Source organism: Nerophis ophidion, linkage group LG18 (genome assembly GCF_033978795.1).
Source record: "Nerophis ophidion isolate RoL-2023_Sa linkage group LG18, RoL_Noph_v1.0, whole genome shotgun sequence".
Taxonomy (NCBI): domain Eukaryota; kingdom Metazoa; phylum Chordata; class Actinopteri; order Syngnathiformes; family Syngnathidae; genus Nerophis; species Nerophis ophidion.
This window is the reverse complement of record NC_084628.1, coordinates 42972846-42991608: the sequence shown is the minus strand read 5'-3', so window position 1 is coordinate 42991608 and position 18763 is coordinate 42972846. Positions and strand designations below refer to the sequence as shown.

General features: G+C 40.0%; 1 protein-coding gene across 5 annotated transcripts in view; it reads left to right on the top strand.

The window, feature by feature from the left end:
• Positions 1-18763, top strand: part of sipa1l3 (signal-induced proliferation-associated 1 like 3) — a 213458-nt gene that overhangs the window by 172162 nt on the left and 22533 nt on the right. For all 5 annotated transcript variants that reach the window (XM_061878158.1, XM_061878159.1, XM_061878161.1 and 2 more), the window contains 3 exons: positions 10182-10439; positions 12598-12780; positions 15926-16050. In XM_061878158.1, coding sequence (XP_061734142.1) covers positions 10182-10439; positions 12598-12780; positions 15926-16050 — 566 coding nt within the window. The remainder of the gene's footprint in view (positions 1-10181; positions 10440-12597; positions 12781-15925; positions 16051-18763) is intronic.

Here is an 18763-nt window from a genome sequence, read left to right as displayed (position 1 = left end):
GCATTGCATTCACCTGTGTGTGTGTGTGTGTGTGTGTGTGTGTGTGTGTGTGTGTGTGTGTGTGTGTGTGTGTGTGTGTGTGTGTGTGTGTGTGTGTGTGTGTGTGTGTGCGCGCGCCTTTAAGGTTTATTGACACTCTGTACTTCTCCTTACGCCCGTGTACACAACAAAAATTTTACTTTTCTTAAAACGGCGACGGCGTGGCGCAGTGGGAGAGTGGCCGTGCGCAACCCGAGGGCCCCTGGTTCAAATCCCACCTGGTACCAACCTCGTCACGTCCGTTGTGTCCTGAGCAAGACACTTCACCCTAGCTCCTGATGGGTGCTGTTTGGCGCCTTGCATGGCAGCTCCCTCCATCAGTGTGTGAATGGGTAAATGTGGAAGTAGTGTCAAAGCGCTTTGAGTACCTTGAAGGTAGAAAAGCGCTATACTGGATGTGAATTCTCCCTGCCCACTGGGTGTGAGTTTTCCTTGCCCTTTTGTGGGTTCTTCCGAGGATGTTGTAGTCGTAATGATTTGTGCAGTCCTTTGAGACATTTGTGATTTGGGGCTATATAAATAAACATTGATTGATTGATAAAAGTACAACCCATTTATTTATTTATTTATTTAAAACCGATACCGATAATTTTGAAACCGATTTCTGATATTACATTTTAAAGCATTTATCTGTAGTTATAATGTATTGACTTTGTTTGGCTCAAACATGTCATAAAAGAGTGTTATGCCCGTTTGATTGTGGACTATTACTGACACCTTGTGGTGATGGGAAGTGCTGCGCTTCATTAGTTTGGCACTTCCGGTTTAGTTTAGGCACTTCCGGTTTACGATGTTAGTTTAGGTCATAAAAAATGAGAAGTAGACGAGTTGTGTTAACTCTTACAAGCCTTGGAAAAGATAAGTCCGTAAGTAAACTGTTTAACTTGTTTATGTAACTCAACACTAAGGTGGAAAGTGGCTAAATTTGATAGTAAGATGTGTATTGAAAAACGATTTTTGTGCACTATTTTAATGAATGTTTTAGGATTCAAAATGGCTGCCGTTCAGTTTGTTAATTGAATCATACAGCTTATACATTGTCATTGTGTGTATTTCAGTTTTACAAGAATAATAATAATAATAAAAATAAAAATCCAGTGCACGACAAAGCAAGATCAACAACAATAAAGAGCCTAAATGGATGCATCTGCTTTGGAACTTTATTAGAACGTCCTGGATTGGTTGTTAGCTGTCTGCCAAGCTGTATAACCTCAACACATTCAGTGAGGGCAGAACAAAGAGAAGTGTCAATAGCACTCACCATGAATAAACTGATCAGTATTTGTATGGGCGGAAGTCGGCAGCTGGGTTTTCGTGACATCATGAACGGATAGCTTTGTTAAAAAAAAAAAAGAAGCTGCTTTTGCTAGACATCTTTAAAATCAAGCCTGGAATGCTGGAAAGTATCAGTCAGTCACCGTGATGCTGAAATAACTATAATCCATAATAAACTGATTAATTATCCCCAGTTCTCTTTCAAGAAAATGTCGTCTGATGCCCAGCCTTCGTTTTTGATACAAAAGCGCAGCTGAGATGGTGAGCAGAATTTTGTGTGGGAGGGTGCAAGAAGAAGGAAGCAAGGGAACCGGCAGAAACGAGGATGTGTGCTTCAGTCGTTTCCTAAACCAAGCAGATGAGACGAGGGAAAGATAACAGAAATCACACTCTACCAACCGGTTTAGCTCGGTTGGTAGAGTGGCCGTGCCAGCAACTTGAGGGTTGTAGGTTCGATTCCCGCCTCCGCCATCCTAGTCACTGCCGTTGTGTCCTTGGGCAAGACACTTTACCCACCTGCTCCCAGTGCCACCCACACTGGTTTAAATGTAACTTAGATATTGGGTTTCACTATGTAAAGCGCTTTGAGTCACTAGAGAAAAGCGCTATATAAATGTAATTCACTTCACTTAAAAAGTGCAGGTGCTATCAGAGTTCAGCTGTGACTTAGATCACCGGTGTCATACTCGAGGCCCGGGGTCCGGACATGGCCCGCCCCGTCATTTTATGTGGCCCGCACAAGCCTGGATCTGTTATCTAATGATGTAAATATTATTACGTGGAGGGGGCGTGGCCTGCAAGCCTGCCGCGGAACGGGGTGTGCCAGGACCAGCCTCAAAGACAGCGACAGGTTCGTAGATGGCCCAAGTGGGCCTTGTTATCTAATCACCTGTCGCCTTCATTAGCAGCAGCCGGATTGAGACCCGTTGTTGGAGCTAAACAAAAGATTTCTGGAATGCAAAACTCCTGCACTAATTTACGCAAATAAAACCATGTTTTAACCTCGATCCGGGCTCTCCTGGCAGTGTGTGGTGGTCTGCAGAACTCAATAGAGGACATCCTCTATATATATTATACATGTTTTTGTTAAAGTAAAAATAAATACTCAGATATCTGCTTGCATTGTGATTTTAAAACAAGTTATATATCAAATTGTACACTGTAAAAAAAAAAAAAGGCAGCTCAGTTGCCAGAATTTTACCTTAAAAAATAAACTAGTACATTAAAACTCCGGCGACTAAGCTGCTTGCAAATATCGGACTGCCGATATTATTGGCCGATAAATGCTTTAAAATATATTATTGGAAATTATCGGTATCAATTTCAAAACGTACAATTCATGTATTTTATAATGCCGCTGTACGGCGTGGTACGCGGGCGTAGGGAGAAGTACAGAGCGCCAATAAACCTCTTTGTGTGCCGGCCCAATCACGTAATATCGACGGCTTTTCACACACACAAGTGAATGCAAGGCATACTTGGTCAACAGCCATACAGGTCACACAGAGGGTGGCCTTATAAACAACTTTAACACTGTTACAAATATGCGCCACACTGTGAACCCACACCAGACAAGAATGACAAACACATTTCGGGAGAACATCCGCACCGTAACACAACATAATCACAATGGAACAAATACCCAGAACCCCTTGCAGCACTAACTCTTCCGGGACGCTACAATATACAACCCCCCCCTAACCCCGCCCACCTCAACCTCCTCATGCTCTCTCAGGGAGAGCATGTCCCAAATTCCCAGCTACTGTTTTGGGGCATGTTAAAAAAAATAATGCACTTTGTGACTTCAATAAAAAATATGGCAGTGCCATGTTGGCATTTTTTTTTTCCATAACTTGAGTTGATTTATTTTGGAAAACCTTGTTACATTGTTTAATGCATCCAGCGGGGCATCACAACACAAATAGGCATAATAATGTGTTCATTCCACCACTGTATATATCGCTATCGGTTGATATCGGAATCGGTAATTAAGAGTTGGACAACATCGGAATATCGGCAAAAAAGCCATTATCGGACATCTCTTATATATACCGTATTTCCTTCAATTGCCGCCGAGGCGCTAATAAATTTAAAACCTTTTCTCACTCCGGCGCTTACCAAAGAATGCAGTAAATTTAGGCCTGCGCTTAAAAATTTGAGTGTGATGTAAGGATACCATCATGAAAACCACATTTAATTAAAAAAAAAAGGTTATTATGGTCTTACCTTTACTTATAAACGAAGTCGATGCGCAGCTCCTTTTGATCAAAAGCATCGATAACTTGTTTATAGAAGTCTTCCTTATCTTTCTTCAGTTTTAAAAGTCTCTCTGTCTCGATGGAGATCTTCCTTTATTACCTCCTGCTTCCATTGAAAGTCCAGTTTAGAAAACAGTTTTATTTTAGATATGTAATCCTCCATGTTAAAAGTGCAAGCGAGAAGAAAAAATTAACGATCGCTGCTTGTTGTCACTTCTTCTGCAGCCGAGTAGTTGCAAGAAGGATCACTAGCGCCCTCTACCACCAGGAGGCGGGAGGCATTTAATGACTCATATTTGACACACGCAACTACGGTATATTAAAAAAGCATAGTTGCTTACTGTTCTTTTTAGCATATTCAATAGTTTGGACCTTAAATCCTACTGAATAGCTATTAAAGGGGAAAATTATCAGCAGACCTATGTAAGCGTCAATATATACCTTGATGTTGCAGAAAAAAAGGCCATGTATTTTTTGAACCGATTTCAGAACTCTAAATGGGTGAATTTTGGCAAATTAAACGCCTTTCCGTTTATCGGTCTTTTAGCAATGACCTCAGAACGTGACATGACCGAGGTAACACACCCACCATTTTCATTTTCACATTACAAACACCGGGTCTCAGCTCTGTTATTTTCCGTTTTTTCGACTATTTTTTGGAACCTTGGAGACATCATGCCTCGTCGGTGTGTTGTCGGAGGGTGTAACAACACTAACAGGGAGGGATTCAAGTTGGACCACTGGCAAGAAATCTGCCGCCAGACCCCCATTGAATGTGCCAGAGTGTCTCCACATTTGACCGGCGATGCTAAAGCAGACATGGCACAGAGATGTATGGATAACCTGCAGATGCATTTGCAACGGTAGTCAACGAAATCACAAAGGTGAGTTTTGTTGATTTTGACTGCCAGCTAATCGATGCTAACATGCTACGCTAATCGATGCTAACATGCCATTTACCGGCGGTGCTAAAGCAGACATGGCACAGAGATGTATGGATAACCTGCAGATGCATTTGCAACTATATTACGTTTCCTTCCACCCACATTTAATGCGAAACAAACACTTACCAATCGAAGGATTTAAGTTGCTCCAGTCTCACGAGATGCGAAAGTCCTGATCGTTTGGTCCGCACATTTTACCGGCGATGCTAACGCAGCTATTCGGCCATGCTATGGCTATAAATAGCGTCAATAGCTATTCGCTCAATAGCTTCAGTTTCTTCTTCAATATTTTCATACTCCAACCATCTGTTTCAATACATGCGTAATCTGTTGAATCGCTTAAGTCGCTGAAATCCGAGTTTGAATCCGAGCTAATGTCGCTATATCTTGCTGTGGTATTCCCATTGTTTGTTTACATTGGCAGCACTGTGTGACGTCACAGGGAAATGGCCAGTGTCTTCGCAGAGAGCGAAAATCAAGCACTTTAAAGCTTTATTTAGGGATATTCCGAGACCGGTAAAATGTGGAAAAAAACTTCAAAAAATACAACAAGCCACTGGGAATTGTTTTTTATTGTTTTTAACCATTTTGAAGTTGTGATAATGTTCCCCTTTAACTGCGATGTGGCCCTCAGTGATGACCAGTTTGACACCCCTGGCAAAGATAATAATATGTGTGATACTGCAAAGTAGTTGCAGGTTGAGTCAATATCTTGGTGTGACATGTAGTTATGTGTGTAAAAGACACTGTTAAACGCAATCATTGTGGTCACATAGTTGGAGGCTGTTTTAATGGCAAGAACGCACACACATTGTGGCATCGGTACAGCTGCTAATTAAGAGTCTTGTATTTCTCTCTCTCTCTCTCTCTCTCTCTCTGGTATGGTGTTATGTGCCAAGCAAGCTGATTGCATGAGATTAAAAGGCCTTGAATCCACAGGACTCGTGGGGGGAAGGCAGGCAAAAAATTAATAAATAAAAGGGAGTGGGTGTGATTAATTAAAAATGCTTTTTCCTGTGCACGAATGAAAAGAGCGAGGGATAAAGGGCTGAGCGTGTGGAAACGCTCCGAGGAGAACACAACGTGTCTCGACACCGCCGGCGCACGAGTGGGCGGAACGGAGTATTTTGGCGAGAGGGGAGTCGGAATTGTCAGCGCGAAACGGACGGATCCCGTAGAAGAAATGTGCCGTGGATGGCGATGATCGCTCTCACCTTGCGTGCACGTTTTTTGGGGGAGTGAAAAGCTGTGTGGGAAGAGAGCTTCCTCGTGTGGGCGCCGCGCTCACCATGCTCGGGGTATGTAATCACTTTTTACGTGGCAGGATGTGGTGCATCTGAGGCTTGGTTCCTGTCATTTCATTTCCATGACGCGTATTAGAAGGCTTTATGTGCCGGGATTAACCCCCGGTCAGAATGCAGCATGGTGGCTCCAGCCAAATCTCACTGATGTGAATGACATCGCACTTGTTGTGTGCGAGCCAAATAGAATTTAAATATACGGCATTTAGGAATCATTTGGAACATTTACACAGGACAAAAAGGTCTTTTTTTTTCAGTGTTTGCTGCGTAGAATTGAAATGTCATACATTTGTTTAAAAGGCGGTACAGCTCGGCTGGTAGAGCGGCCGTGCCAGCAACTTGAGGGTTCCAGGTTCGATCCCCCGCTTCTGCCAACCTAGTCACTGCTGTTGTGTCCTTGGGCAAGACACTTTACCCGCCTGCTCCCACTGGTTTGAAAAATGTAACTTAGATATTGGGTTTCACTATGTAAAGTGCTTTGAGTCACTAGAGAAAAGTGCTATATAAATATAATTCACTTCACTTTGAAAGGGATGGCGTAGAGCAGTGGTCCCCAACCACCGGCTCGATTGGTACCGGGCCGCGTAAGAATTTTTTCTTAAAAATGTTTTTATTTTAATTTTCTTTTTTATTTTATTTTTATTTTTTATTAAATCAACATAAAAAACACAAGATACACTTACAATTAGTGCGCCAACCCAAAAAATCTGCCTTTTTCATGACAAAACAAAAAAATAAAATAAATCTTTAACATCAATATTTATGGAACATGTCCACTAAAAGTCTAGCTGTCAACACTGAATGTTGGATTGTTGTATTAGTTTTTCACAGTTTATGAACTTAAATTCATATTTCATTGAGGTATTATTCAATAAACATATTTTTAACAGACTTATGAATAGCTGCTATTTTTTTTTTATTGTTTTTAATAATTCTCACTTGTCCCTTGGCATTCCTTCAAGTACTTCCAGGGGTCCGCGCACCCCCTTATAGAGGACTGCTGCGCTACTACATGTCATCGCGCACACTTTTACATCTGACATCCAACGTGCCGGCTCCGTATTGTGTTGTGTAATACCTGTGCAGAATAACATAAGTGACTGCAAGACGTAATTGTTCAACAGCCATACAGGTCACACTGAGGGTGGCCATATAAACAAATATGCGCCACACTGTGAACCGACATCAAACAAGAATGACAAACACCTTTTGGGAGAATTTCCGCACCCTAACACAACTTAAACGCAAGAGAACAAATACCCAGAACACCTTGCAGGGTTACAACACCTCAACCGACGCAAGTAGGGAGGGTTGGGCGTGGGGGGGTGGTGGTAGCGTGGGTGTGAATATTGTAGCCCAGAAGAGTCAGGGCTGCAATGAATTGTGGGTATTAGTTCTGTTGAGTTTATGTTGTATTACAGTGCGGATGTTCTCCTGAAATGTGTTTGTCATTCTTGTTTGGTGTGGATTCACGGTCTGGCACATATTTGTAACAGTGTTAAAGTTTTTTTTACGGCCACCCTCAGTGTGACTTGTGTAGCTGTTGACCAAATATGTCTTGCAACTTCACCCATGCGTACTGCTCGGTCAAAAGTGACAATCAATTTGGCTTGCTTACTGTCTATACAGAATATAGAGTGTGGTAAAAAATGTGCAGTTACAGCACCTCCATGAATTGTGTTGATTGTATATTCTGTGGGAACTCCCGGGGAAATCGAGAATGTTGGATAGTATGACGCTGTCAAGTTCTGTTCATATTAAACTCGCAGGCCGCACATAAATTAAATTGTCACATCAAAGCGCGGGCCGCAAAACAACGTCTCGCATGTTTGAGACCCCTGGTCTGGAGGAAAATCCAAATTTCTTGAAATCCAGTGTGTTCCCACAGTCAGCAATGGTTTGGGGAGCCATGTCAGCTGTTGGTTTTGGTCCACTGTGTTTCATCAAGTCCAGAGTCAATGCAGCCGTGTACCAAGAGCACTCCATGCTTCCATCTGTTAGCGCAGGCAGGATGAAGCAGGGCTTTTATTGTGAAGACAGGAACTGTGCAGTCGGTCTTTAGAGTTTTGACGGGAGGTACGGTTGAAATAAAATGTGTTTCTCGCCTTCGTGTCGGTCGTTTTTTCTTAATAACGATCTGGCAGCAGCCAGCGTCATCTCACAAGTGACGAAAGTGGGGCGGTATAGCTCGGTTGGTAGAGTGGCCGTGCCAGCAACTTGAGGGTTGCAGGTTCGATTCCCGCTTCCGCCATCCTAGTCACTGCCGTTGTGTCCTCGGGCAAGACACTTTACCCACCTGCTCCCAGTGCCACCCACACTGGTTTAATTGAAACTTAGATATTGGGTTTTCACTATGTAAAGCACTTTGAGTCACTAGAGAAAAGCGCTATATAAATATAATTCACTTCACAATTCACATCTTAGTGAAGATTGATGATCGCAAATTTTTTTTTTCAATGCGGGGCCAGCGATGGACTGACACACCCTCCGCCATCGACTGGTAGCTCGCCATCGACGTAATGTGCCCCCCTGGTCCAGAGAGAGGATAATATGACAACTGTCAGTACACAACATGTGAGAGAAGGGCAGATCGATCCATAGATGATGTTGATACCAAGTTCAGTATCAGTATATGACCGATACTGGAATAATTGGGTCAGTATTTTTACCAGTTGTCAAAAAAGGGTTGAACAAGAGTTCCCGCTAGAATATTCATGGTGCTTTTGTTAACCAGAGAGGAGATTCTGAAGAGAAATCTCGTTATTTGGTTGACCTTTTTGATTACCTTGATTGCCGTTTCATCACAGGACAGATTAGCCTCTAGAATGGAACCTAGGTAGGTGACCTCATCTTTCCTGGTGATAACAATGTCTCCCACTTTTATAGTGAAGAATGAGCATGGATACAATCGTGACCTTGCACACACGCAGTATAGACCAGGGGTCACCAACGCAGGTCGCCCTTAAGGACCAGATGAGTCGCCCGCTGGCCTGTTCTAAAAATAGCTCAAATAGCAGCACTTACCAGTGAGCTGCCTCTATTTTTTAAATTGTATTTATTTACTAGCAAGCTGGTGTTGCTTTGCTCGACATTTTTAATTTTAAGAGAGTAAAAACTCAAATAGAATTTGAAAATCCAAGAAAATATTTTAAAGACTTTGTTTTCACTTGTTTAAATAAATTCATTTGAATCTTATAAATTTCATAAAGAAAATTTTAGAGAAAAAATACAACCTTAAAAATTATTTTAGGATTTTTAAACACATATACTTTTTAAATTCCTTCCTATTATTTCCTGACAATTTTGATCAATGTTCAAGTAAATTTATTTTTTTATTGAAAAGAATAATAAATAAGTTTTAATTTAATTCTTCATTTTTGCTTCCGTTTTTTCGACGAATATTTCTGAAATATTTCTTCAAACTTATTATGATTAAAATTAAAAAAAGATGTTCTGGCAAACCTAGAAAATCTGTAGAATCAAATTGAAATCTTATTTCAAAATCTTTTTAAACATTTTTGTTCTTAAAAATCTAGAAGAAATAATGATTTGTCTTTGTTAGAAATATAGCTTGGTCCAATTTGTTATATATTCTAACAAAGTGCAGATTGGATTTTAACCTATTTAAAACATGTCATCAAAATTCTAAAATTAATCTTTATCAGGAAAAATTACTAATGATGTTCCATGAATTATTTTTTAAATTTTTTCAAAAAGATTCGAATCAGCTACTTTCTCTCTCCTTTTTTCAGTTGAATTTTGAATTTTAAAGAGTCCAAATTGAAGATGAACTATTTTTCAAAACTTTATTTTCATTTTTTTCCTGTTTTCTCCTCTTTTAAACCGTTCAATTAAGTGTTTTTTTCATCATTTATTCTCTCCAAAAAACCTTCCGTAAAAGGAAAAAAAATGTACGACGGAATAACGGACAGAAATACCCAATTTTTTTCTATATATAGATTTATTTATTAAAGGTAAATTGAGCAAATTGGCTATTTCTGGCAATTTATTTAAGTGTGTATCAAACTGGTAGCCCTTCGCATTAATCAGTACCCAAGAAGTAGCTCTTGCTTTCAAAAAGGTTGGTGACCCCTGGTATAAAATGTGCAACTACTGTTTGAATAGCTTTCTATACATACTTGACCCCCATCTCACAGTAAGCAAAATTCAAACCTGAAGTGTCAATAATCAGATTCCTCACCTTGTTTTTCCTCTGTTGGTGTCAGGGGAGCTCATCAGTGGGTGTCATTATGTGTCTGCTGTGAGCTTGAACTTCTCGTTAGTTACTTTTAATTGCACTGATCTGCTTTAGTTGCAATTCGGGTTGTCAAAAAGGACGCTGGTGACTGTTGCTGTCTGTCCAGGGGCTGCACAGAAGAGTATGAGATGAAGACCTTGGAGCAGAAGCCAGAAGCGGAGCCTCTGGCTGCGGGCTACCGACCCTCAACTCGCTCGGGTTGGCGTTGGGACAGCCCGCCCGTGCCTATGGGGCTGCACAGCACCCCCAACCCACAGAGGTGGGCCCCCATGGGTCCACCACCACCACCTCCGCTACTGCGTTCCCACAAGACTTTGATGCCAGTGCCCTACAGGGAACCTCTGCAGCATTTTAGCTCAAAAAGGTGAGAGACGCCATTTGATGCCCTAAAGCTACAGTAGTAATGACTGATAAAAGTGCATGATGTACGAAAATGACTACATCTTAAAGACAAGTGCTTATATACAAACCCCGTTTCCATATGAGTTGGGAAATTGTGTTAGATGTAAATATAAACAGAATACAATGATTTGTAAATCCTTTTCAACCCATATTCAATTGAATTCACTACAAAGACAAGATATTTGATGTTCAAACTCATAAACTTTATCTTTTTTGCAAATAATAATTAACTTAGAATTTCATGGCTGCAACACGTGCCAAAGTAGTTGAGAAAGGGCATGTTCACCACTGTGTTACATCACCTTTTCTTTTAACAACACTCAATAAACGTTTGGGAACTGAGGAAACTAATCGTTGAAGCTTTGAAAGTGGAATTCTTTCCCATTCTTGTTTTATGTAGAGCTTCAGTCGTTCAACAGTCCGGGGTCTCCGCTGTCGTATTTTACGCTTCATAATGCGCCACACATTTTCCATGGGAGACAGGTCTGGACTGCAGGCGGGCCAGGAAAGTACCCGCACTCTTTTTTTTACGAAGCCACGCTGTTGTAACACGTGCTGAATGTGGCTTGCCATTGTCTTGCTGAAATAAGCAGGGGCGTCCATGAAAAAGACGGCGCTTAGATGGCAGCATATGTTGTTCCAAAACCTGTATGTACCTTTCAGCATTAATGGTGCCTTCACAGATGTGTAAGTTACCCATGCCTTGGGCACTAATGCACCCCCATACCATCACACATGCTGGCTTTTCAACTTTGCGTCGATAACAGTCTGGATGGTTTGCTTCCCCTTTGGTCGAGATGACACGATGTCGAATATTTCCAAAAACAATTTGAAATGTGGACTCGTCAGACCACAGAACACTTTTCCACTTTACATCAGTCCATATTAGATGATCTCGGGCCCAGAGAAGCCGGCGGCGTTTCTGGGTGTTGTTGATAAATGGCTTTCGCTTTGCATAGTAAATAAATGATAAATGGGTTGTACTTGTATAGCGCTTTTCTACCTTCAAGGTACTCAAAGCGCTTTGACACTACTTCCACATTTACCCATTCACACACACATTCACACACTGATAGAGGGAGCTGCCATGCAAGGCGCTAACCAGCTCCCATCAGGAGCAAGGGTGAAGTGTCTTGCTCAGGACACAACGGACATGACGAGGTCGGTACTAGGTGGGGATTGAACCAGGGACCCTCGGGTTGCGCACGGCCACTCTCCCACTGCGCCACTCCGTCCCTAACTTGCACTTACAGATATAGTGACAAACTGTATTTAGTGACAGTGGTTTTCTGAAGTGTTCCTGAGCCCATGTGGTGATATCCTTTAAACACTGATGTCACTTTTTTAATGCAGTACCGCCTGAGGGATCAAAGGGATCGTGGCTGACGTGCAGTGATTTCTCCAGATTCTCTAAACTTTTTGATGATATTACGGAGTGTAGATGTTGAAATCCCTAAATTCCTTGCAATAGCTCATTTCATGCATTTGTTCACAAAGTGGTGACCCTCGCCCCAACCTTGTTTGTGAATGAGTGAGCATTTCATGGAAACTGTTTTTATACCCAATCACGGCACCCACCTGTTCCCAATTAGCCTGTCCACCTGTGGGATGTTCCAAATAAGTGTTTGATGAGCAGTCTTTTTTGCCACTTGTGCCAGCTTTCTTGAAACCTGTTGCAGCCAACAAATTCCAAATGAGCTAATATTTGCAAAAAATCTCAGTTTTCCAGTTCGAACGTGAAATATCTTGTCTTTGCAGTCTATTCAAGTTGAAAACAAGTTGAAAAGGATTTTCTAATCATGTTTTTATTTACCATTTACACAACGTGCTTTTGGGTTTTGTATTTTTAATAATCAGCCTGACCCAAACCTAATAATATTCACGATTAACACATGGTTTCACATAATTTGACGAGGTTTATCCTTGATGTAGGTTAGATATAATTATTGATTATAGATATAAATAAAACCAAGAGTAAGATGACTAATTCCGTGTTGATATCTGAGTGGGCCCAGGTCTCTCTATATAATAAAGTTGGGCCCTGAGGACAATAAGGTGAAGAACCTTTGGTCTATAATGTAACTTTTCTTTGTTGTACCTCTCCTCTTGCGGGGTGTCAGGCCGGTCAGCTACCCAGAGAACCACTACAACGTGTCTCCTGCTGGGGGTGAGCGAGTGCTGCCCTACGGAAACCCCTCGGCCAGCTTCTCCTCACCTTCCTCAGGCCTGGTGGCCCTCACCACCATGGGGCCTCCCGGGATCACGCCGGGGCCCTTTGTGCGCTACAAACCTTCACCTGACAGGTGGGTGGAAGTATCTGTCCCCCTCTACTATTTGTCGCGTAAAGTATTAATGTGTGTTTTTAAAAGAGCCATTATTTGTTGGTGAAGAAGATGATTCATGTGATACAAACCCCGTTTCCATATGAGTTGGGAAATTGTGTTCGATGTAAATATAAACAGAATACAATGATTTGCAAATCATTTTCAACCCATATTCAGTTGAATATGCTACAAAGACAACATATTTGATGTTCAAACTGATAAACCTTATTTTTTTGCTCATCAAACACTTATTTGGAACACCCCACAGGTGTGCAGGCTAATTGGGAACAGGTGGGTGCCATGATTGGGTATAAAAGCAGCTTCCATGAAATATTAAGTCATTCACAAACAAGGATGGGGTGAGGGTCACCACTTTGTAAGCAAATTGTCGAACAGTTTTAGAACATTTCTCAACGAGCTATTGCAAGGAATTTAGGGATTTTACTATCTGCGGTCCGTAAAATCATCAAAAGGTTCAGAGAATCTGGAGAAATCACTGCACGTAAGCAATGATATTACGGAACTTTGATCCTTCAGGCAATACTGCATCAAAAACTGACATCAGTGTTTAAAGGATATCACCACATGGGCTCAGGAACACTTCATAAAACCACTGTCAGTAACTACAATTGGTCACTACATCTGTAAGTGCAAGTTAAAACTCTACTATGCAAAGCAAAAGCCATTTATCAACAACACCCAGGAACGCCGCCGGCTTCGCTGGGCCCAAGCTCATCTAAGATAGCCTGATGCAAATTGGAAAAGTGTTCTGTGGTCTGACGAGTCCACATTTCAAATTATATTTGGAAACTGTGGACGTGGTGTCCTCCAGAACAAAGAGGAAAACAACCATCCGGATTGTTATAGGCGCAAAGTGTAAAAGCCAGCATGTGTGATGGTATGGGGGTGCATTAGTGCCCAAGGCATGGGTAACTTACACATCTATGAAGGCACCATTAATGCTGAAAGGTACATACAGGTTTTGGAATAACATATGCTGCCATCTAAGCGCCGTCTTTTTCATGGACGCCCCTGCTTATTTCAGCAAGACAATGCCAAGCCACGTGTTACAACAGCGTGGCTCCGTAGTAAAAGAGTGCGGGTACTTTCCTGGCCCGCCTGCAGTCCAGACCTGTCTCCCATGGAAAATGTGTGGCGCATTATGAAGCGTAAAATAGGACAGCGGAGACCCCGGACTGTTGAAGGACTGAAGCTCTACATCAAGCAAGAATGGGAAAGAATTCCACTTTCAAAGCTTCAACAATTAGTTTCCTCAGTTCCCAAACGTTTGAGTGTTGTTAAAAGAAAACGTGATGTAACACAGTGGTGAACATGCCCTTTCCCAACTACTTTGGCACGTGTTGCAGCCATAAAATTCTAAGTTAATTATTATTTGCAAAAAAATATATAAAGTTTATGAGTTTGAACATCAAATATGTTGTCTTTGTAGCATTATCAACTGAATATGGGTTGAAAAGGATTTGCAAATCATTGTATTCTGTTTATATTTACATCTAACACAATTTCCCAACTCATATGGAAACGAGGTTTGTACATTCAAGTCCGATCCTCAGGTGTATCGGCTTGGCTGTAAAAGGTTGATAACGTTTTGGTTTTATTTATATGAAATGCAAAAACATAAAGCAAATCTATCAAATGTACTGTATTTAAAAGTGCTGTGTAAATGGCGCCTCAGTAAGTGTGGCACACTCGCTGGCTGTATTGACGTTGCACTAATAGTGTGTTGGTTTTGTCTTCATGGCGCCATCTGCTGGAATAAAAAAGTCACTACATTTGACCTGCAAATAAAGTTAACAGTAAATAAATACAATAGTTGTTTTTTTCCAAGCAAATAACAATGCAGAAAGAATAATGAAGTGCATAATTCTTTCAATGAGACAAATACTGAACAGTGCATCCATCCATCCAGTTTATACCGCTCGTCCCTTTTGGATACTGAACAGTACAAAAAAACTAAATTCATCTTATTTGACGCTGCGGCAGCGGCCGGCAACCCAAAATGTTGAAAGAGCCATATCGGACCCAAAATACAAAAAACCAAATCTGTCCGGTTCCGCAAAAAAATGGAAAGTCTTATATAAGTGTTATATTGAAGGCAACTTATGATATAAGTGTCTATATTAGCTATATTAGCCTACTATCAAAATGACTTTGAAAGTCTTATATAAGTGTTATAATGAAGGCAACTTATGATGTTAGTGTCTATATTAGCTATATTAGCCTACTATCAAAAATAATTTAAAAGTCTTATATAAGTGTTATAATGAAGGCAACACATGATGTGTCTATATTAGCTATAATAGCCTACTATCAAAATGACTTTAAAAGTCTTATATAAGTGTTGTAATGAAGGCAACACATGATGTAAGTGTTTGTATTAGCCTACTATCAAAAATAATTTAAAAGTCTTATATAAGTGTTACAATGAAGGCAACACATGATGTAAGTGTCTATATTAGCTATAATAGCCTACTATCAAAATGACTTTAAAAGTCTTATATAAGTGTTATAATGAAGGCAACACATGATGTAAGTGTCTATATTAGCTATAATAGCCTACTATCAAAATGACTGTGTCGCATGCTGAACCAAGTCTTCGTTGACAGAAATGTTGAAATGTAATATTTATTCTACACATTTTTACGTTAGAAACCATTAGTACATCAGAAGCTACGCAGAAGGTTAGATAACTCCTGGAAATGACTGGACTTTAATGGCCAAAGTGTCCAAGTTAAAGGAAACGGCAGGCGGTCTAAAATGATTACAGTTTCTGGCAAGCTAAGTAACGTTTGCTGTGGTCTGGAACAACATGGCACATAAACAACTCTCAGAAATGTGTCATGAGACATGCAAAACTAAATTATATACGAAGAGGGTAAAATTAAAAGATATTAAATGAGCGCAAATATAGCTGAAAATGAGGCATAATGATGCAATATGTACATACAGCTAGCCTAAATAGCATGTTAGCACTCCAACAAGTCAATAACATCAACAAAGCGCACCTTTGTGCATTGAGGCACAGCATAAAACTTTTGGTTGACAAAATGAGACAAAGAAGGAGTGGAAGATTTGACATGTAAACAAACTGTTGTGTGTACAGATATGGACCAGGACAGCGCCCCCTGCTGCCTTACGAGCCCCACCTCAGTGTGGATCTCATGTCCAGCGGAGAGTCGTCTTCGGGCTTCACCAGCCAGGAAAGCACCATGGAGCGCTGCAAAACTGGTACCTTGTCTTCATTGTCCATTTTTAACACTTTGTTTGCTTTCTGCATGAACGCAGCAAGTTTACACTTGTTACCGCTCACCTGTCAACAAACACACAATGACACTTTCTTTTCTACCTGTCTCTATGTGTGTTCTTGTTCTTGTATTTCTACCCTTCTTGGGACATGAAGAAGGAAAAGTATCTTCCATAAGAGGAGGTGTGAACAAGTGATGACATAATTCATGGTCCCAATGACACTGCATCTAATAGACAATGTCTCATTTGTGGTGATATCTATCAAAATGAGGGCGGCCCAAAAAAGAGGGATTTTTCACATTGACTGTGTCGCTTTTAAAAGTGCTCCCCCTCTGGTCAACATATGAAATAACAAGTGTGTGGAAGGAATTAAAATGTGCCCCTTTTGGCCCAAAATAATTAAGATAATTTAATAAATATGTTTTTGGAAACTTGAAGTAAATAATGAAGATTACAAAACTGTCAGGCTTGGACAAAGGAACGAACTCAGATGCAGATTAGGGATACTCAGTAGGGCTTTTATTTTGACGGCTCTTTCACCTCCAGAGTCAGAGTGATACAATATCTACTAATAACAAAAACGGTCCCCCTCCCCCGGTCAACATATGAAATACCAAGTGTGTAGAAGAAATTAAAATGCGCCAAATTTTTTAAACAAATAAAATAAATGTGTGTTTAGAAACATACTGTAGTAATTTGAAGTAAGTAATGAAGATTAAAAAAGTGATTAAAATTAAAATAAACTAAAAGCTATTTTTTTTTTTCTCACAATGTATCAACTTTTTTTGTATAAAATTGGGAACTATTTCTCATATTCTTTCTGTTTCTGTAAGATTGCAATATTTTCTCCTAAAATTATTACTTTTTAATGCAAAATGTTTTTTGTTGTCCTGGTAAAATAGTGACATTTATCATAATTTATCATAATATGACATCATTTTACCAATTAAAATTCCGATTATTGTTATAATATTGCCAACATTTTTAAGTTGTTTTTTTTTTAGATTGTGACATGTCGAGTAAAATGACGACTTTTTTTTACAAAATTGCAAGCTTTTCTTGTAAACTTGCGACTTTTATTGAGTACAATTCCAACTTTTGTCATAATATTGCATAAATGTTCGGTTTTTCTTGTGAAATTGTGACCTTTTTCTTGTGAAAAGTTGACCTTTTGCATAATATATATGTATATATTATTAATGTTGTAATTACTCATCTTTATATATCTAGAAAGGCTGGTCCTAAAGAGGTAGGCTTTTTTCCGAGGTCTCAAGAAGGTAACAAATACATGAGTGTGTGTGTGTGTGTGTGTGTGTGTGTGTGTGTGTGTGTGTGTGTGTGTGTGTGTGTGTGTGTGTGTGTGTGTGTGTGTGTGTGTGTGTGTGTGTGTGACAAACGCATAAATACTGATGTCAGCGTCGCTAGTGGACAAATTGGAACACATTTTAGCGTTATTATGGAGATGAAAGAAGGCCGTTTTAGTAACACTCTTGATGTGTGACTCAAACGAGAGAGTTGGTTCGAAGATAATACCCAGATTCTTTACCAAATCGCCTTGTATAATTTATTTGCTCGTCAAATGTTAAATAAATGATAAATGGGTTGTACTTGTATAGTACTTTTCTACCTTCAAGGTACTCAAAGCGCTTTGACACTACTTCCACGTTCACCCATTCACACACACATTCACACACTGATGGAGGGAGCTGCCATGCAAGGCGCTAACCAGCACTCATCAGGAGCAAGGGTGAAGTGTCTTGCTCAGGACACAACGGACGTGACGAGTTTGGTACTAGGTGGGGATTGAACCAGGGACCCTCGGGTTGCGCGCGGCCACTCTTTCACCGCGCCGTCCAGGTGGTATTTTTAAATAGGTTTCACATTTGAGTCACTAGAGAAAAGCGCTATATAAATATAATTCACTTCACTTCACATAATAAGCACGGCATTCGTTTGTCATTGTTTTTATCATTTAGTTTTGGGTTTGGCTGTAAATGACAACAGAAATGACTTAATATTAGTTTTAGGAGTTGATTCTCATTAAATAGTTTTTCTCATAATATTATATTGTTGTCTTATTATTACAGTTTGTTGTAGTAAAATTAGAAAGTTAATATTTCAACTCTATTCAAACCTACTCAGTGGCCTAGTGCAGTGGTTCTCAAATGGGGGTAGGCGTACCCCTGGGGGTACTTGAAGGTATGCCAAGGGGTATGTCAGATTTTTTAAAAATATTATAAAAACAGCAACAATTGAAAAATCCTTTATAAATATATTTATTGAATAACACTTCAACAAAATATGAATGTAAGTTCATAAAGTGTGAAAAGAAATGCAACAATACAATATTCAGTGTTGACAGCTAGATTTTTTTGTGGACATGTTCCATAAATATTGATGTTAAATATTTCTTTTTTAGTGGAGAAATGTTTAGAAGGAAGTTGATGAATCCAGATGGATCTCTACTACAATCCCCAAAGAGGGCACTTTAAGTTGATCATTACTTCTATGTGGAGAAATCTTTATTTACATTTGAATCACTTGTTTATTTTTCAACAAGTTTTTAGTTATTTTTATATCTTTTTTTCCAAATAGTTCAAGAAAGACCACTGCAAATGAGCAATATTTTGCACTTTTATGCAATTTGATAAATCAGAAACTGATTTTTAGTTATTTGTATATCTTTATTTCCAAA